General features: G+C 44.9%; 1 protein-coding gene across 4 annotated transcripts in view; it reads left to right on the forward strand.

Annotated features, from left to right (window-relative positions):
- The first annotated feature begins 231 nt into the window (after positions 1-231).
- Positions 232-21,229, forward strand: part of LRP11 (LDL receptor related protein 11) — a 62,595-nt gene continuing 41,597 nt past the window's right edge. For all 4 annotated transcript variants that reach the window (XM_082633907.1, XM_082633908.1, XM_082633906.1 and 1 more), the window contains exons 1-3: positions 232-971; positions 6,646-6,803; positions 20,290-20,431. In XM_082633907.1, the coding sequence (XP_082490033.1) occupies positions 341-971; positions 6,646-6,803; positions 20,290-20,431 (931 nt within the window). In that variant the 5' untranslated portion in view covers positions 232-340. The remainder of the gene's footprint in view (positions 972-6,645; positions 6,804-20,289; positions 20,432-21,229) is intronic.

Consider the following 21,229-nt stretch of genomic DNA (forward strand, 5'->3'; position numbering starts at 1 on the left):
CGCTTTTCATCCCCGGCTGGTGATCCTCATCCAGGCCGCCTTGTCCTCGGGGAGCTCGCGACGGCTCGGGGCAGAGTCGCCGGGGCGCCCAGAAGCCCCGGGAAAGGACGAGGAGCGGGGCCGGGCCGGGCCGGCAATGCCTCCAGCTGCTGCGGCGCCCGCCGGTGACCGAGCGCCCGCGGCCTCGGGGGCGCAGCTGGGCCCCGGGGAGGCCAGGCTGTGAGGCGCTGGGGCCTAGCGCCCGCTGCGGCGGCTCAGGAGGGCCACAGGGCCCGCGCTCCTCCGCCTCCCTCGCTCTGTGCGGCCCCGCCTCGGCTCGCTTCCTCCGCCGCCGATCGCCATGGCCTCCGCCGCCCGGGAGAGCGCGGGCTCCGGGCTCAGGCGGTCGCCACGGCTCCCGGCGCTGCGCTGGCTGCTGCTGCTGTGCTTGTGGCTGCCCAGCGGCCGCGCGGTGGGGTCGCCCTCCGCGCCGCTGTCCGAGCTGCACGCGCAGCTCTCGGGAGTGGAGCAGCTGCTGGAGGAGTTCCGCCGGCAGCTGCAGCAGGAACGGCCGCAGGAGGTGCTGGAGCTGGAACTGCGCGCGGGCGGCGGCCCCCAGGAAGGCTGCCCAGGCGGCGGCGGCGGCTACAGCGCCATGCCGGACGCCATCATCCGCACCAAGGACTCCATCGCGGCCGGCGCCAGCTTCCTGAGCGCGCCGGCTGCCGTGCGGGACTGGCGGCAGTGCCTGGAGGCCTGCTGCCTTGAGCCGCGCTGCTCCGTGGCCGTGGTGGAGCTGCCCCGCCGGCCCGCGCCCCGGGCCGCCGCGCTCGGCTGCTACCTCTTCAACTGCACGGCGCGCGGCCGCAGCGTCTGCAAGTTCGCACTGCACCGCGGCTACAGCAGCTACAGCCTCAGCCGCGCCCCAGAGGGCGAGCAGAAAGGCGGGGAAGCTGGCGCCCCGGCCACCGCCCGGGCCTCGCAGCGGCCGGGTAAGCACGCCCCTGGAGGCCGGGGCCGGGCCGCTTGGGTCCTGCTGTCGCTGCCCTTGCACCTGTTGGTGGCTGCATCTGGGAGACCCGCCTAGGCAGGGCCGCTGGGCCCTTCTCAGTGAAGTCAGAAATGAAACACCGTCGATCCAAGTTAACGTAACTTAGTTGCGGGCATCCAGAAGAGTGGCTTTGATTTCCCATCCTAGGGATGGTTTCTGAGAAAGCCCAGTAGATTGAGCAGAAGCGGGCACGATGGGCTGCTTGTGGAATTTTTCTAAGCTTAGGGAGGAATGCTTATCTGAAAGGATTCACAGAAATTCGATTTAATGGAGGAGAAAAGTTCAGGGGGAAAAAAGTCTGTTTTAATCTCAGAGGTTCTTATGAGGAAGGCGTGGTTTGTGTCAGGTAATTACAAGAGCAAAATCTAATTAGCTGCCGGATTGCTCATAGCGCGCCCTTATTTCCTGGCTCTCAGGATTCATGATTCCACCTAAAGCTGCTTTCATCAGATAAAAATAGGAAGAGAAATGTGTCAGGTTACTTTGAAGTGGGTCCAACTGATTCCCATGAACTATGGTTCTCTTTTTTAAAGAGGGAAAAGAAGGGACTTGGTTTGTTGAAAACAAAGTTTAAGGCACCTCTCTTTTGAAAAGGAGCTAAAAATGATGCTTTTCATTTGATGGTTTTACTTTCTGGGAATGCTCAGAATGAGAAGACCCAAACAGGGGGCAAAAAAAAAAAAAAAATGTAGCAGTTGGAGATTAAGTTCCCTGAGGGAATAAAACCTTGATTGGGCCTACCTGTGGTCAGCTCCGTGTGTTTGATTGCACTCTGTTGCTGTTTGCTTTATGATAACACAAGAGTGAAACCATAGCAAGATTAGAGGGGCGTAGCTTCTGGAGTCTTCATGACCTTCAGGTCCAAAGACAAGGGTCTGGAAATCTGTGTCCACAATAGCCCACCTCCCTTCCCACCTCCAGAGGAATAAACATCAAAGGTCACCCTGCAACTGCTCAGCCTTGAGGCAGACACTGGGAAGGACCCCAGAGTTTTCTCCCTGAAGTGGAGGCAGGAGGCACTTTCACCTGGACCCTCACCAGCATCTCTGAGACCGCCCATGGGTGTTACACACACATCCATCCTCTGCCCAAGCAGGGACTCAAAGATCCCAGCAGCAAAGAAACAAAATCCCTTTCCCTTTTTCTCACTGCACATCTGGAAGAAACCAACATTGCCAAGGAGAGCTTTCTTATAAGCCAGGGGAAACCCAAAGGAAATTAAACAAGGCAAGAATATGCCCATGGGAGAAAGAAACTTTAGTTTACTATAGAAGTTTCTGAATCATTTTTTCTTCTACTTTGTTTTTTTTTTTTTGGCCTTCCCTTCCCTGGGGCAAGTGTGTCTAGGAATTCAGTTTTGTAGATGTTCAGAGGTACACACAGATGACCACTGAGCTTGATCCTTATTCTGGAAAAGAACTGCCTTGCTCACAGTTCTTTGGATCTCCAGTAGTATGGACACATGGAAGGGTGCTTCTTAGCCCAGGGCGCCAAGAAGCTGTCTGCAGGTAGGGCAAACGTTACCCTACCCAAATGTCCTGTGTTTTCCCTGCCCAGGTTCTTAACCTCCTGAAGTTCTCTGTGCTCCTGAGACTAAGTTTTTCCTTCTTGAGTGTTTTTTGTTTTTCTGAATCTTGTGAACATGTGTAGTTTAAGGCTAAAGGAGCATGAAAATGGTTTAGAGAAGCTCTGGCAGAGAATTTGTTAGGGGTGCATTTGAGGTGAGTAAGAAGATCATGAAGAAATGGTGGAGGGCCAGGTGGGATGGGACAGCACACATTTATAGCGGAGCCCATCAGCCCTGTTTGTTGCTGATAGGCTGTTCTCATCAGCCCTGTTTGATGAGAAGCACTGTTAACAAGCTCCTTAGACAAGTGAACTCACTGTCCTCACAGCACCCCAAATCTAGGTTCTTTCATAATCCTCAGCATACTGGAAGGCTTGGTGAGAGAAAGTAACCTGCCCGAGGGTCTCATAGCACCTAAGTTGTGGAGCTGTGCGTTGTGAGCTGTGTTCTGGGCCAGCTGGAATGTTTTTCTCCAGCAGCATGGGGCCACCTGGAAGCAGAGATGCCCTTGGTTGGGTTTCCAGGGTGGGACTGACCAGGTGGCTGCAGGGGATGATGGAAGAATGTGCGAAGGAGTGGAGGATGCTTAGAGAGGTGTGTTGGAATGACAGAATCTGCCTGCAGTTGCATGCAGAGGTCAGGGCTGGGGACTTGAGGTCCTGAAACCTGGGTTTGAGAGCCAGCTCTTCTACATGAGGGTCCCTGTTCATCCCCTTAGGACTTGAGTGCTTGCCTTGCCCTCCAGCCGGGCTGTCATGACGATCAAGGCTGGACATGCTTTGTGAATTATAAAGGTGGCATTTTTTTAGGAAAATGATCCATGCTAAAGAAAAAGTATGAGCAAAAAAGTTTATTATAGCATTATTTATGATGGTGAAAAAAATTGGTAACAAAATGTCCAGTAGTAGAGGTTAGGGAATCAAAATGACAACTGTGAAGTTTACGTAGTGACACAGGCAATGGTAGGATACATGAATAAATATCAAAAATAGAAAATAAATTAGTAGGTTAAATTCAGGATGTAACTTTATATTTACTGTAACCAGAATACACGTCCAGTGCCCCCAAAGTATAGTGGGAAGGACAGAGCCTTTCAGTTTGACAGATCTGGGCTGACATCTGAACTGACAAATTTATCACGTGTGGTCTTAGGCAACTAAGTTAGCCAATCTGACCCTAGTTTCCTCATGAGTATGATGCAGATGACAGCACTACCTCAGAGACTTGTGAAAGTTCAGTGACTTTACGGCTCAAAACACTAAGCATGGTGCCTGGTACAAAGAAATCACCCAACCAATGGTAACTATTAATTATCATTATCAGCAGCTCAGATGGAGAAAGACAAAGAGTACACACCAGAAATGATGATAATCATATTGGGGTTGTGAATCATTTTTTCCTAACGTGTTACAATTAAGAAAAACACTCAATGGAAGAAAAAAGACCACAAAAGCCAACAGAAAACTCAAGATGAATCTTGACCTGTAGTAACTAAGCCTCTTCCCTTAGTCTGGCCCTACTTCCATATCCTCAGCCTCGCCTGTATCATTTGTACCCACGCAGCAAGACCCAGATGCCAGACCTCTTCCTTGCCATTAAGGCGTTGGTCAGAGCAGCGTGTTGTAAATCAGCATAGCTAACGGTATACTTGTCTGTATAAAATGTCGCCTTGATACGCTCCATCAAAATTGGTATGAGTTTTATTTCGCCTCTGTGGATCTTACCAAGTGTGCTTAGTCTTCAAAAGAAATCAGTGTTTCCATAGTACTTAACATTGGCTTGTTACATTTTTATAACAAAAATTCCAAGTTACATTTAATCTTGTTCCTCATCGGCAAGTGAAATTTTTTGAATGATAGCACACTCCTTTCCTCCTCTCGTCATTTGTTTATTTTTAAGACCTGTTTCTGGCTTAAGCCAGCTTTGCCTGGACTTGAACTGAGGAGGAAATACAGCTCTATTATTTCAAATACAGTGACCAATTTAGAGGATATGAGGATTTCACTGTGTTCATAAATCATATCTTTAAGCTTACCTAAAGAAAAGTATCAATAAATGACTAAACGCGATTATTTTTTTCTTCCAGGAGGGCCAGGATTAATTAGTTTTATAATATGTGGGATATTTCAGAGCTTACCTGAGTTTTCCATCTTAAATCTTTCTTGGTTAAATCTTGAAGGGCCTAGGACTTCACTGGCAGTCCAGTGGTCAGGATTCCACACTCCCACTGCAGAGGCACAGGTTCAATCCCTGGTCGGGGAACTAAGGTCCTGCATGCTGCATGACGCAGCCAAAAAATTTTTTTTTAATTAAAAAATTAAGAAAAGAGAAGAGAGTGTGAAACCTTAGTGGAAGGTCAAAAAAAAAAAAAAGCAACATTAAAAAAAAATCTTTGAGGGCGTAAAAATATATTATTAGTATCACTGCTGTTTATATCATATAGGTGTATTTTAGTTTGTTTACTTAAAATGGTATTTTAACATAAATTTTAAAGCAAATAGCTGTTAATTATAATGTATTACTGCTGAATTATAGGATTCCAGAATTATGGGACTTCTCTGGCTGTCCAGTGGTTAAGACTCTGCTTTTGCTGCAGAGGCCATGGGTTCAATCCCTGGTCAGGGAACTAAGATCTACGAGCCGCACAGTGCAGCCAAAAAAAAAAAAAAAAAAAAGGTTCCAGAATTATAAAGTGGTAAAACATTGTGTGGAAAGTGATGAACCTTCCAGAAGCAAAGGAAATTCTCTATAAAACTATAAAAGGGCCTATTAGTTATGCAGTTGTCATCTCTCTCCTTACCTGGGAGGAGCAGAATAAAGCCAACAGGCACTGGATCTTAGCTCAGGTGGAAAAAAGCAGATCGAATGTCTTCTAAGGCAGGGGTTGCTATGTGGCTTATTTAATTCAGTTACTAGTCCTCATTGTTTTAAATGACTGAAAAAATGGGACTCACCTTCTCAGTGGACACATGTACCCTTTGGCAATAGCAAGTGTGCTTATTCCTTGTAAACTAGCTCATGAAAAAAGAAAGTCATCTCTCTTAGAGGCTCGCAGCAGCATTCTCATTCAGAAAAGCCACAGCTCTAAGACCTGCAAGCCCCTCATGTCCTCTGTTGCTGGGCGTTGAGAGAAACGATAGATGAGAAGATAGAGCTGCACAGGTAGGTCAGGTAGGTCTCTGAACATCCCCTGAAGCAAGGAAATGACCCAATCAGGTTAGCATTCCGGAAGAGTCCTTCCAGCCGCAGTAACCACCCTTTGTTGCCTGATAAGAAGCTAATAGGATTGCTGCTAGCCCCAAACCTCAGGCACTGGACGTCTGGATTGGCCCTTAGAAGTTTACTTGGGAGGCAACTTCGGCTGCACAGAAAGAGAGCAATGTCTTAGCAACATCATTCAGAATAAGCTAAGGAAGTCCAGGCCACAATTCGGACCAAGTTTTGGAGCTGGAGGAGGGAGGAAATAGTGGATGCCAAAAAAGATGTATTACAAAAACCTGTAGGGTTTTTTTCCCAGCTAAATTACTAAGTTTCTTTAAAATATATGTGCATTTGCGTAAGCTTACTAATAAGATGCTTAAATCCATTGAAATATTCACAGTTCTGCTCTTAGAAATATTTTCTATATCTAATGGCTTCTATCAGTCACCACTGGGGCAGCTGTCAGTCACGTATTAATATTTAGTGAACACTGTGAGCCTTAAATTTAGTACCATGAAGAACAAAAGGTAAATACATACTCGTTCGCTATTTTAGGATATCTCAAACTCTGTGCCGGCTTCTCTTATAAAAACTAGTTAGAAACTGTGAAAATTCCAGAAAATTTCTATGTGAGTTTTATTTTATGTGAATCCAAGAACTTGCCTTAACTTTCCAAATTTAATTTATTACATTACAATGAAAATAAGAAAATAACTTTCAGTTACTATACATCCTCTTGGCAGTTCTTTGCTGGACCACATCTATTCTAGCAAACAAGTGACCTCTCAATAAATTAGAAAAAAAATAGGGAACATATGTCTTGTGAATTATTTATTTTCTTTCACAGAAAAGGACGAGCCTCCACTTAGCAAGGCCGGGCAGGACGTTGTTTTGCGTCTGCCCACAGATGGAGTGATTCTGGATGGCCGTGAGAGCACAGATGACCACGCCATCGTCCAGTATGAGTGGACACTGCTGCAGGGTGACCCGTCAGTGGACATGAAGGTAATTCATGTCGTAATTGTAATGAAAACTAATGTTTCAGTTCAGTGGTCTTTCTACTTATGTTCCCCAAATGTCTGTAAGTTGGCAGAAGTGTAAAATGGAGAAAGCATAAAAATGATTGTTGAAAAAATATTATATGAATTTACTTTTCTACTGAGTTAACAGTGATCCTGACCATGTGTTTTTATTTATTTATTTATTATTTTGGCTGAGCCTCATGGCTTGTGGGATCTTAGTTCCCCAACCAGGAATCGAACCTGGGCCCTTGGCAGTGAGTGCATGGGGTCCTAACCACTGGACCACCAGGGAATTCCCTGACCATGTGGTGTGAAGCTTACCCTCGTTCTTGCTGCTTTTTTGTTGACTTCTCCAGAACACAAAAATGCTTCAAGGAAAAAGACTCATGCTTTGTTTTGTTGACTCAGATTACTTTAAAAAAACTTTTTATGTCTTCTTTCTGCAGTTCAAATCAAAGTAGAAAAATTGAAAAATACAGAGGAGTATAAAGAGGAAAATAACAATAGAATGAACTTATTCTTCACATGATCCAGAAAGCAACCATCTTACCTCGCATTAGGTCTGCCTGAGATAGTTGAGTTAATTAAGTGAGGTGGGGTTTGGAGTCAAGGGCTCCTATTCAAGCCCTCCTCACTGATTTTCATCAGGCTTATCTGGGCTGGAATTGCTGCCGATGGGAATGTGCCACTTACCCAGTGGCTGCCTGTACACAATTAAGATACAATTGACATGTAACATTATATGAGTTTCAGGCGTATAGCACAGTGACTTGATATATGTATATCTGGTGAAATGATCACCACCGTAAGTCTAGTCAACATCTGTCACCACACAGAGTTACAGTTTTTTTTCTTGTGATGAGAACTGTTAAGATCTACTCTCTTAGCAACTTTCAAATATACAAAAGTGTTATTAACTGTAATTACCATGCTATTCATCATATCCCATGACTTATTTATTTTATAACTGGAAATTTGTAACTTTTGTCCTCTTTCACCTGTCCCTTACCCCATGCCTCTGACAACCACCAATCTGTTCTCTGTACCTACGAGCTTGATTTTTTGGGTATTTTTGTTTTCTTAGATTCTATAATAAGCATAAGTCATACAGTATTTGTCTTTCTCCGTCTGGCTAATTTCACTTAGCATAATGCCCTCATGGTCCATCCATGCTGTTGCACATGGCAAGATTTCCTTCTCTTTACACACCATATTTTCTTTATCCATTTATCCACTGATAGACATTTAGGTTGTTGCCATATCTTGGCTATTGTAAATAAGGCTGCATTGAACATGGGAGTGCATATATCTTTTCAAATTAGTGTTTTTGTTTCCTTTGGATAAATACCCGGAAGTGGAATTGCTGTATCAACACAGGGAGTCTTGAGTCGTGAGGAAAGTGGCTTTTTATTAACCCTGCCAGGACCCTTTGTAGTATTTCCTGGCTTAGGCAGATAAATTTCATCCAAATCACTTCAGTCAGAGGAGGTGGGGAAAATCTGTGTTGGTTTACCAGGGCTGCCATAACACAGTACCACAGACTGGGTGGCTGAAACAACAGACATTTCTCACAGTTCTGGAGGCTAGAAGTCCAAGATCAAGGTGGCAGCGGGGTTGGTTTCTTCTAAGGCCCCCCTCCTTGGCTTGTAGTTGGCCGTCTTCTCCTGCCTGTGTCTTCACAGGCTCTTCCCTCTGTGCAGAAGCACTGACTTCCGTTTTCTTGGGACAAAGACAAGAACAATAATCAGCTAGTCCCTCAAGACTGATTTAAACACACTGCCTTACCCAGTGATTAGGCCATCTTAGAACTGGACCAGACCCTCGATCAGCATCTTACCCAGCCTCCTATGCATACAGGAGCTCCTGCTTTCACATCCCTTCCAGTGGTCATCCAGTCTCTGCCTGGTATTTCCAGAGATGAAAGCTCATCATTTCACATCACGTCACATGACATCTATAATCAGCTCTAATTGTTGGGCCAGTGGGGTGTTACTTCTTCGCGCTGGTACTGGTGTTGAATCTTCTTTTTGGAAAAGCACTGAACACATCTATTTTTCTGAGTATCAGCCATTAAAGTTTTTTTTTTTTAAAATGAGTGTCACCACTTGGGATGGTCTTCTCAGAACTAAACACTCTCAGTTCTTTCAGATGTTCCTCATATGAATTGATTTTTAGACTGTCCACCATCCAGCCTTTTTTGGATTATCTCAGATTCATCCGTGCCCTTCTTAAAATCTGACACCCCTAATGGAAACCCATACATAAACCGTGGTTCTTCCTGACACAGACTATTACATCCTGTGGTCCAGACATTGTCTCACTTCTATTAATGAAGATTCATTTACATAAACTACCTTAGTAGCTGCTTCACACCATAGGTTCATGTTGAGTTTTCCATTAGCAGGATCACCTAAGACCTGCTTCATCTTTCTACATGACCTGCTGTCCTGATGGCCTCCCCCATCCTGTGTTTGTATAATTGATTTACTGAACCTGAGTGCAAGACTTTATGTTTACCCTTTTTATATCTCAGTGTTTGGGTTTACAGAAATAATTTTGAACTTTGAGTGTCATCCATCATATTTATTATTCTTCTGTGCATTGTGTCAGCTGCAAAATTAATGTATCTTTACTGAAATATCTGAGAACTAAGATTGATCAGGAAAGGTGCATGGGCAAGCCATTGATCAGCCTGCTATGAGAGTTCCCTTGAGGTGGACATTGACTATTAATTAATTGGCACTCGTGGGATATATTTGTTCAAGCAGCTGCAAATCTGTCTCTATTATCATCTAGCTTTTCATAGTTGCTACTAAAGGCTTTACTCTGTAAACAATGAATTATGTATATAAATGCTGAATAAAAATAATGCTGATGGGCTTCCCTGGTGGCGCAGTGGTTGAGAGTCCGCCTGTCGATGCAGGGGACATGGGTTTGTGCCCCTGTCCAGGAGGATCCCATGTGCCGCGGAGAGGCTGGGCCCATGAGCCATGGCCACTAAGCCTGTGCGTCTGGAGCCTGTGCTCCGCAACAGGAGAGGCCACAACGGTGAGAGGCCCGCGTACCGCAAAAAAAAAGAAAAAAATAATAATAATGCTGATGATTCAGTATTTAATTTATTGAAGATATTTATAAAGAAGTAACAAGATTAGGCATTTCTTGTAGACTTTTAGGGCTGACTATGATGCCATCAAGAGGAAAATGTGTGGGACTTCCCTGGTGGTCCAGTGGTTAAGACTCCGCACTTCCACTTCAGGGACACGAGTTTGATCCTTGGTCGGAGGAACTAAGATCCTGCATGCCGACCGGCAGGGCCGAGGAAAAAAAAAAAAAAGAGGAAAGTGTAGACTAATTCCCCAGCCAAGTGTATAACGGCGATGGCAGATAGACCTAAAGCTGTAAAGCCAACATCTAAGTGACAGAGTCTGCAATAGAGGAGTCATTTGCTATCAAACTGCATCTGTCTTATAATGGTGTACATTCATGAATGCCCCCAAAGTTAACTCAACTCTCACTGGTCAGGCTTTCCGCTGAGTGCCTATCCCAGCCCCTCCTTGAGCCCTCCCCTCCCCCCTTTTCTCCACTGTCTGCAGGGTCCTCACCCCCTTCTCTCATCTTTGGTGGTAGAATAGTCAGCCCTCCCTTTGTTTTGGGATACTTTAAGACCAGGTTGTAGGACTATCCTTTCACATCCAAATGACCCATTCAGGTATTCAAAAAACAAAAATCAATGAGGTTCTCACCCTAAGAGGAATTATGCTGCCAGCTTAATTATGATAAAATTAATTGCTAACCTTTTTTAGCATCTAGTGTGTATCCAGTACTGTACTAAGCACTTTTTTTTTAAATTTTTTGGCCACGTGGCATGTGGGATCTTAGTTCCCAGAGCAGGGATCTAACCTGCGCCCCCTGCATTGGCAGCACAGAGCCTTAACCACTGGACCGCCAGGGAAGTCCCAGTACCAAGCACTTTAAATCGACTAAACATATGGGAAAGCTCATGTTCTGACTTGGTTTCCTCATTTATGAAGAAAATGAATAAGAGAGATGATTGGTCAGAACCAAGAGGTTCTGATTTTTTTTTTTTTTTCTTTTTGGCCACACCCAGCAGCTTGCTCCATCTTAGCTCCCCAGCCAGAGATTGAACCCGGGCCTCCGCAGTGAAAGCGCCGAGTCCTAACTACTGGACCACCAGGGAAGTCCCAAGAGGTTCTGATTTTAAAGTCATATATTTTCTGCCCTCTAACAGGATATTCTACATCTATTTAACTGGGTATTAATCTATAATACATTCTTAAATGTAAGAAGACACATTTTTCAGGTAGTCCATTAGATGTCACTGAGTTTCATAACATAATACATTTAAATCTGAAGTCAGAATGTAAAATATGACATTTAGGAACATGATAACAGAGTATGAGGACGTTCAGGGAGATTTGAAATTCATAAATCTGTAGATTGATTTCCATTCATGAGATATGGAAAATTTAACTAAACTGTTTTAGAATACCATGTGTAATGGAAGCTTACTAAAGGATGGATATTGTTTACACCAATAACTTCATGATTAACTTAAAACCAGTTCCACATTGGTGTGCCTGCTGTACACACTTAATTTTTAAAAACAGATAGGTGTATTATCAGCCACACTGAAACATGTTTGGGAGTGAAAGGAGGTGGTATTAATAATTACACCAGGACCACAGAGATAAACTGAGACTGTCTTGAGCAAACAGAAACATGGGTCCTTATTGATAAAACCCAAGTTCCATGAGGCTGGATGGTCTATATTTCATCTCCCAGTTAGTCTCCTTTTTAGACCACCTTCAACTTATTAACGTAGTGTTTTAAAACTGAACCTTAGGGCTTCCCTGGTGGTGCAGTGGTTGAGAGTCCGCTTGCCGATGCAGGGCACATGGGTTCGTGCCCCAGTCCGGGAAGATCCCACATGCCACGGAGCGCTGGGCCCGTGAGCCATGGCCGCTGAGCCTGCATGTCCGGAGCCTGTGCTCCACAACGGGAGAGGCCACAACAGTGAGAGGCCCGCGTACCGCAAAAAAAAAAAAAAAAAAAAAAAAAAAATTAGAAAACAAAAACTGAGCCTTAGAGAAAAGGTTTTCTGGGCAAGGAACATAAATAGAAAGAAGAATATTGGCTTTCTGTCATAGGGAAAGAGAACGCAAAATAAATGTTGAATTTCAAACTGCCTTCTGTCTTACGTAGGAGATGTTTTGTCATTCACTCCTCCTCAGTCAGTTTCCCTGGATATAATTTGGGTCAATACTGAAAATGCCCACAAAATGAAATAATCATATACATTAAGGAGATGATTAAAAAACGTATTGAAAGACTTTATAAAAATTTAGTAAGCAGGATTTTCAAGGCAGCCTGGTTGTTGTGGCCTCTCCCGTTGCGGAGCACAGGCTCCAGACGCGCAGGCTCAGCGGCCATGGCTCACGGGCCCAGCCGCTCCGCGGCATGTGGGATCTTCGCGGACCGGGGCACGAACCCGTGTCCCCTGCATCGGCAGGCGGACTCCCAACCACTGCGCCACCAGGGAAGCCCCCAGCCTGGTTGTTTAACCAATACATAAAGTACCAGAGAACCTGCGGTGATCTTTGAAGATTAAAGGCTAACTGCGTCTGTCTCCTGTTTTTCACCTACGATTGTTGATAACAGGTCAAAGATATATGTAAAATCTATAATATCACAGCAGAATTTATAAGGATTATGAAGGATTTCTTTAGAATTATTTTCAGCGGGGGACTGAGTGATGGGTGGAAAAGGGATTTCAGTTGTCTGGGATGCTGTCAGGATTTCTCCCCCCGCCTCTTTTCCTCCTCTCGTTCCTCTCTTCCTTCTTTCCTTCCTCCTCCCTCTCTTCTTTCTTTCTTCCTTTCTTGATATTTTTTCCCTTTCTCTCCTAAAGCCTAGAACTATACTTTGTACTCACTAGGTTTCTAATAATACTTGCTAAGTTGATTGGTTCCTTTTTTAAAAGTGATTGACTATTTTGCTAACCTTTCAAAAAGTGCCCTTTTAAGCCTCAAATTTTTATCATCCTTCCTAGCAAGGTGGGCAGGACAACATTTTTCCGCACTCTGGCCTCATACTGATGTTAGGAAGAGCTGCTAAGTGTTGTCTAACAATTACTTTGCATCTCATCAAGGGAGATCCTAGACACATATCACCTATTATCTTTTCTTGGCTATTGGACAATATCTAGTCTTCATGAAAACAAAATGTAAATCCCTTAAATAAAATTTATCCTAGATATTCGAGGCCATGGGGCGGGGTGGAGGAGAGAGGGTGTAGACTGTTTGTAAATTTTAAAAAGAAAGAAAAATGATAAGTAACTGAGAAAGCTTCGTATCACATTTCAACTATTTCCTTCCTCCCTCAGTGAGTCAGTTTAACGGTCAATGAAAGAGATCAAATAGGTAATACTTCTAGCACAGCTTCTACTTTGCTTTGTTTTTTTTTAAATTTATTTATTTTATTATTTTATATAATTTAGTTATTGTTTCTGGCTGCACTGGGTCTTCGTTGCTGCGCACAGGCTTTTCCCTGGTTGTGGCTAGTGGAGGCTACTCTTCATTGCAGTGCGTGGGCTTCTCATTGTGGTGGCTTCTCTTGTTGTGGACTACAGGCTGTAGGCGCGCAGGCTTCAGTAGTTGTGGCACGTGGGCTTCAGTAGTTGTGGCTCGCGGGCTCTAGAGCGCAGGCTCAGTAGTTGTGGCGCACGGGCTTAATTGCTCCGCGGCATGTGGGATCTTCCCAGACCAGGGCTTGAACCCGTGTCCCCTGCATTGGCAGGCAGATTCTGAACCACTGCGCCACCAGGGAAGCCCTGCTTTGGTTTTTTAATCCTCGCTTCACCACTTCCTCTGTGCAAGATGGGAATAACCAAAGCCCTCCTCTCAAGGTGTTATTACTGAGATAAAAGGAGGTAATGCAAATAAGACCCCTGGAACAGTGAGCAGCACATAGTAAACAGTAAAAAAGTACGTTATCAGGGCCCTGGTGGCGCAGTGGTTGAGAGTTCGCCTGCCAATGCAGGGGACACAGGTTCGTGCCCTGGTCCAGGAGGATCCCACATGCCGCGGAGCGGCTGGGCCTGTGAGCCATGGCCTCTGAGCCTGCGCGTCCGGAGCCTGTGCTCCGCAACGGGAGAGGCCACAACAGTGAGAGGCCCGCGTACCGCAAAAAAAAAAAGTACGTTGTCATTCAATTTATTCTGAGATCATCTTTCCTTTGATGGTGTCCATGAGGTCCCTGGTAGCCTCGTCTTGCACCCAGGCGGGCTATGTTGGTGCCTGGGTAATGTTCTCTTAAAGATTCTCCCAAGGAACCCCAAACCCCAAATACTTATTCCATGTGCTCACCAGTGCCCAGAAGGCCTTTAATAGGGAACAAAACCTCATTCCTCCAGTGCCTACAGAGGAAACCCTTCAGAGTCTGGTCTGAGTCAAAAAAAGACTTTTTTAAAAAAATGTATTTTTTTGACACTGAAAAACCAGAGGGTCTAGTTTTTCCTGGAGGTGAGAGCAGAAGGAGAGAGGGAGAAGCAAAACAACACCACACCCCAGGGCACCAAAACGGATCGAAACCTCTGCAAACTTTCACCTACGTCACTGCCCGTCAGTTATTTTATTCACCTGAAGCTTTGAATAAAGGACAAAAAGTTATGGCAGCCCACAGAACATTTTTGAGACACAGAAGATTATCAAGGCTGCAAATTTCCTGAGTAATATCTGAGGTTAAGTTGGTGCATATGGGGCTTCCTTGGTGGCGCAGTGGTTAAGAATCTGCCTGCCAATGCAGGGGACGTGGGTTCGAGCCCTGGTCTGGGAAGATCCCACATGCCACGGAGCAACTAAGCCCGTGCGCCACAACTCCTGAAGCCAGCGCACCTAGAGGCCATGCTCCAAAACAAGAGAAGCCACCACAATGAGAAGGCCACACGCCGCAATGAAGACCCAGTGCGGCCAAAAATAAATAAATAAATTTATTTTGGAAAAACAAAAAAAAGTTGGTGCATATGAATGAATATTCCGTTATGGCCTTAAGTATTTTTTTGTATCTTCAAGAATGAAGGGTGTGGACTTCCCTGGTGGTGCAGTGGTTAAGAATCCGCCTACCAGTGCAGGGGACGCGGGTTCGAGCCGTGGTCCGGTAAGATCCCACATGCTGCGGAGCAACTAAGCCAGTGTGCTGCAACTACTGAGCCTGCGCTCTAGAGCCCGCGAGCCACAACTACTGAGCCCACGTGCCACAACTACTAAAGCCCGTGCGCCTAGAGCACGTGCTCCTCAACAAGAGAAGCCACCACAATGAGAAGCCCGCACACCACAACGAAGACCCAATGCAGCCAAATAAATAAATAAATAAAAATAATTTAAAAAGAAAAGTATAAAAAAAGAATAAAGGGTGTTATTAGTCAGGAAAAAAAAACCAACAGCAAAGCCTAGGACTTAGTGCTCCAATTAAGCAGGAAGACACATGAGAGCATAAAAGATGAATGATTCATACCAGTTGTGTTTCAGAATTAACCGTGAGCCTTGTTGTAGACTGCCCTTTAAGCATGAGTTCCTTTTACGCAGTAGCTCAGGGCCTTGAATGTTTAACTGCATTTTTTTTCTTTAAGAAAACTACTTATAAGGAAATGATGAAAAATAATCTCCCTGGGAAAAAAAGTACCTACCTCATGAAAAATAAATCTGGGTAAACTGAGAATTTGTGAAAGCTCTATTCCAATAGCAACAGAAGCTTTGAAGTCTTTTTCCTGTTCAGAAACACTCAGCTTCCCAGACAATAAATTTATAGCACAGTAGGCTTCCAGCATCACAGGAATCTGCAGTCAATCTGGGCTTTCATGTCCCCTTGGGTTTAAACCTGACTTCCTGTCACTGTCCCTTCAAAGGTCCTGGCACTTCTATTTGGGGGTGGGTAGTAGGGTGGGGATGTGGGCGGGAGAAGCGCTTTTAGAGGTTTTAAAGGACTTTGCGTGTATGAGGACGTTATCTTGCTTTTTCAGACCACAACAGCTAGCTGGTTTGTGTATAAGCTGTGACTCAGTGCTTTCTAGGAAATGATTCTTGGAATAAGGACCTGGAAGACCTAGAGCTCTGCTAACTCGGAGGTAGAATTCTACAGTGGCTACGAGCATGGAATTTGGAATCATATGACCTGGGTTCAAACCCAGTTTTGCCAATTCCCTCGTGGGGTGAACTTGGGAAAATTACTTCATTCTTTGAGCCTCAGCTCCCTCAATTGTGAAGAAAATAATACTACCTGAGAGTGTTCCACTGGGGGTTAAAATGGGAAAATGCAAATAAAGTGCTTAGCACATTGCACAGCACAGAATGAGCACTCGTGGAGAGGTAACTATTATAGCTAATTCTAACCATCTTGGGATGTAAACTATTTGTGGGGTCTCTTTGACCAATAGTTTAACTGAACTACAGTAAGAATAAACTTACTCACTTGTATATAAACAAACAAACAAAAATTATGAGAGCCTTCTACTGGCAAGGAGCAAGGGAGTAAGGCCCTGTGAAGAATTTGTAGGGTATTTTGCCCTCAGGGAGCTGCCTCCCATTGAGGAGATTAGATGTGCCCCTAAATAACGATAACACCAAATAGAAGGAGGCAAGGCCAAAAGAGAATGTAGATAAAGTGCCCCTGGAATTCAGGGGGAGGGAGAGATTATAATCTGGCTGAGGGACATCAGAGAAGACTTTGCAGGTGCGAGCCCTGTGGTACATGTCTCTGTACTCTTAATATTTTGACAATAGGACTCATAATTATATTGACGTGAAAATTTCGGATTGAAAAGATCCATATTCTATAGTGCAAACATTTTGAACATGTGTGAGGGCTTTCACGTGCAATGAATATCCTCTGATTACAGTAGCCTAGGACCATGAAAATCAGTATTCTATTTTTTTTTTTTTTTTTTTTTTTTTGCGGTACGCGGGCCTCTCACTGCTGTGGCCTCTCCCGTTGCGGAGCACAGGCTCCGGACGCTCAGGCTCAGCGGCCATGGCTCACGGGCCCAGCCGCCCCATGTGGGATCTTCCTAGTTTTATAAGTGGAGCACTATTTACATAACACATTTTGAGAGAATTTGAAAAGTAGGAGAAAAGCCCCAGTCCAAAAATATTTCTCCCTTTGATTCCTGAAACCTCAAGATAAGCAATGTAATTCTGTCTTAATTACTGCCTTTTTGGTTCTGTTCTTTTGAGAATGATCCTCCTCTGGTGAGGATAAGAGAAATCCCCAACTCCTGAGGAAACGCTCTTAAAATCACCTTCCTGCACAATTGGGAAAGATGGGTACACCAGAGTTTTTTGTGACTATGGTCTAACTCCATTCATTTGAGCATATATAACTAGGAAATTACAGACAGTTGAATTCATTTTGCTTCTTTTTTATGGAATTTTGGGTCATATTCATGATGAAAAGTAAACAGAAAAAGGAACATATAACTGAAGAACAGAACCTAAGCATGTTCACCTGAAGTATCTAGACAGTTGTGGTGCCAGTTTATGTTCTGGCCTCTGCTGATCAGGACAGCTGCCCTGTGTGTCTCCTTCACTCTCTGTATGTGTGCAGGGAGATGGCCTTGGATTATAACAAGGATCGTAATGGCCTTCAAACCACTATAGAGCTCTCATCCGGTTTTGCAAATTGGATTAGTTGACACGAGGCAGAAGGCTAGAATGTGTTTGGGTTCATTGGTTCAATGGAGTTTCTTACTGAAATATTTTGTCCCACATTATCTTGTCACCACTTTGTAACTGACATATGCCCAATGCCTTATATACTTTAGAAGCAATGATGGGGGTAGGGGAATAGACAGGTAGTACTCATTTTGTAACTCAGTATATATAATAATCATGTATGTATGTGTGTGTGTGGTATATAAATAAACCAAAACGTGTATTCCTCGCCACTAAATTACTATTTTAGGGAGGTGCAGTTGAGCCAGAATAGCAGAGTGAGTTATACATTGATTTAGCCAGAGGCCAGCCATCAAAGGCTCTGTTACCACTGAACAGGAGATCTTGGGCAGAGATTAGAAGCTCTTTGTTTTATTAAAGGTAATATCTCTCTCCAAGTTACAAATTGGGTATGTTGCATATACATTTATGTGTGTGTGTGTGTATATGTATTTTTTATCCTGACACTTGGGAAATGTTTGTAAAATACTTTAAATCCTTTCCAGTGTCATATAAATGTGAGGAGATGTCCAAAAAGATGACCTGGGTGCTTGAAGGGAAAACGTCCATCTTACAGTTCTATATATTCTAATATCTGATTTTGAGGAAAGATAGCCTTTGTTAGCCAAATAACTAAACTAAAAAGGGCCAGGGAATTAAAAGTACAAATCACTATGTTTGAAATAAATAAGCTACAAGGATATATGGTACAGCACAGGGAATATACCCAACATTTTATAATAACTATAAGTGGAGTATAACCTTTAAAAATTGTTTGAGTCACTATGTTGTACACCTGAAACTTAACCTGAAATTGTAAATCAACTATACCTCAATTTAAAAAAAAAAAAAAAGGACATGCCAGGCTGTGTTATGAAAGGGATTAAAACATCAAATCAGATTAATGTTTTATCTCTTATGGCTTCAAAACCTGAAAGAGTTTTCTGCATCCAGGAAATAAAAACACAGAGGGAAAAAAATATCTTGAAATGATGAAATCCAAAAATCAAAGTGTTTACTTCCTTTTCTCACTGGCTCTGGGAGACTTAAGGTGAAACAGCAAAAGCTTTAAACAAATTACTGCAGAAGAAGGGGAGGGGAGCCTTTTGTAGAAGAAATTTCACAGGAGATTAATAGGATCTTATTGCCTTTCTCAGTTGTCAAAGTAAGCCTCAAACAAAGACCTTGGTATCAAGTTACTGTACTTAGTTTCTGCTCATAGAGGCAAGGCCTGCAGATGTGGACTGGTGCCGAACACAAAGCCCTCTTCGGAAGCCCTTCGGGCAACATCCATTCTCTGTCAGCAGTTGTCAGCATCTCCCTTTTCTGTTGGTGTCCAAATCCAGCAGCTCTCAGAGCTTTCCCATCGAGACAGTTGAGTGTCATTACACCCATGGATAAACGAGCCGCAAAATCTGACAGGCTATCCTTCCCCTATAAGCAGATTTTTCAAACTCTATTTATCTTAAAAAGTTTTTGAGACAAACTTCTACACACCTTGGCTATACTTGTTAGAGTACTTTTGCCCCACGAGGACCAGGTGGAAATTTGACTCATTGGGAACCATATTAATTCTGCCAAGTGAATAAGGATGACCAGAGTGGCCATTTAATAAGGATCATCAACCAACTGCCAAAAAAAAAAAAAAAAAAGGCGCCAGGGAGGGGATACTTAATTTGAAAAGACCTAAATTTGAGTGCACCCAAGATGTTGAAGGTGATTACCATGCTCTGGATCTGGATACGGTGTTTCCTGCATCAGAGAAGAGGTACCTAGGAAGGCTAGAGAGGCATCCAAAGCCCAGGTGGAGGGACTGGCCCCTTAGATGAGGGATGCTCTGTCCTTCCAGCCCCAGCATTGGAAAGAGGCTTCCCAGGGAAGGCCCGGCCCGCAGAGGTTTAGTTTGACACTGGCATGCTGAGTGTTGACACCCAGAAGCCCAGTACCTCACTAGCCTTCCCAGAGATATGACAGGGGCCTGGGTGAGGACGTGTCTTGTGTGGATGGCCCCCCCACAGCCTCCAGCCTCAAGGCTTCCCTGGTCTCTTAAAACCTCCATTAACTTCATCTCAGCCTCACTCCTATGGCCACACTCAGCATCCCCCTGTTGCACCCACCTTAAATCCCTGCTCTGACTCAGTCCTACAATCTACCCTCTCCTCTCATACACCCAGGTCAGCACACCCCAAGGCTGCTGGCCTTCGGCAGTCTTAGGTCTATGTTCTGGCAGACCAGCTGGGACAGAAGACAGAGCTTCCCTCTCACACCACCCTGCTCAAGGCTGCGGGGCTTCACGTCAGCACGCCCCAGTGTGGTCGTTATCTCCCGTGTTCCCAGGCATTCCTGTCTAAGTCCCAAGAAGCGCTAAACAGTGGTGTCACCTGTCACATAGCTGCCACCTCGCACAGCCTGCCTAACTATGAGCCAGAGGCTCCCCTCAGCCTGGCACCCCTGTGGCCATAAGAGAGGTCATAACTGACCCTTCCAATGCAACCATGTGGATGGGCGTGGGAAGGGAAGTTTCCAGGAGAAAGGGGGTGTCAGGCCCCAATCCCACCGGAGCTCAAGTCTTCTGACCAATCTGCCAGAATTGTGTGTGATTAGTATTCTGCAACCTTGGACCAGGAGTGGAGAAGTGGGTCATGGGACTGCTTCAAGGATGACATTGATTTCCAGTTCAGGATGATGCTGGACTCTGTGCCTCAGGTTCTTAACTAAATATGATGTCTCCTGTTTGGCTATCAGGTGCCTCAGTCCGGAACCCTGAAGCTGTCCCACCTACAGGAAGGGACATACACCTTTCAACTGACGGTGTTGGACACTGCTGGGCAGAGGAGCTCTGACAGCGTCTCAGTGACCGTGCTTCCCGCGGCCTTCTCCACAGGAGGTGAGAAGAAAGTCCTTCCCTCACATTCACAGTGGCCAACAGAAACCAGGTTATCGATGGAAGGGTGGTATTAAATTGGCATTTTATATTCTGACTGTGCATTACAGGGGCCCTTTCTTTTTATTTTGGCTGTTGTTGAATGGGAAAATCTTTACTAAAAATATGATTGCAAAAATAGGCTGCATTGGGCTTCCCCGGTGGCACAGTGGTTGGGAGTCGGCCTGCCGATGCAGGGGACACGGGTTCGTGCCCTGGTCCGGGAAGATCCCACGTGCCGCAGAGCGGCTGGGCCCGTGAGCCATGGCCGCTGAGCCTGCGCGTCCGGAGCCTGTGCTCCTCAACGGGAGAGGCCACAACAGTGAGAAGCCCGCGTACCGCAAAAAAAAAAAAAAAAAAAAAAAAAAGAATAAAAAGATTGGATTTACTTGTACTTTGACTAATCTTCCATCAAAGACATGGGTCAGTGTGCATATCAGACATGAGGAAGGAGACCTTAGGATCCTAAGAGCTCCGCCGCCTTGATAATTTGCCTTCCACAAGGATACAGCGCATTAGGAACATTCACAGTTAGGTTGGCTGACTCCTGTCCAGCCAAGGTTTAAGCTGACCATGAGGAAGGAGGGGTGACCGCCAATGGACAGGACAGACCCCAAACTCCAGTCCACTCACCGCAGCACCGTGAGTCAGCCACGGGGAGTGAGCCAGGCCTGCAGCCCGGCCCCCATTCAAGCAGTCCCTGCTTGCTGATTTATTGCAGCTGCACAGAAGAGCCAGTTACTCAGAACACGCCTTGGAAAG

This window comes from Mesoplodon mirus (genome assembly GCF_964341445.2).
Source record: "Mesoplodon mirus genome assembly, chromosome: 10".
Lineage (NCBI taxonomy): Eukaryota > Metazoa > Chordata > Mammalia > Artiodactyla > Ziphiidae > Mesoplodon > Mesoplodon mirus.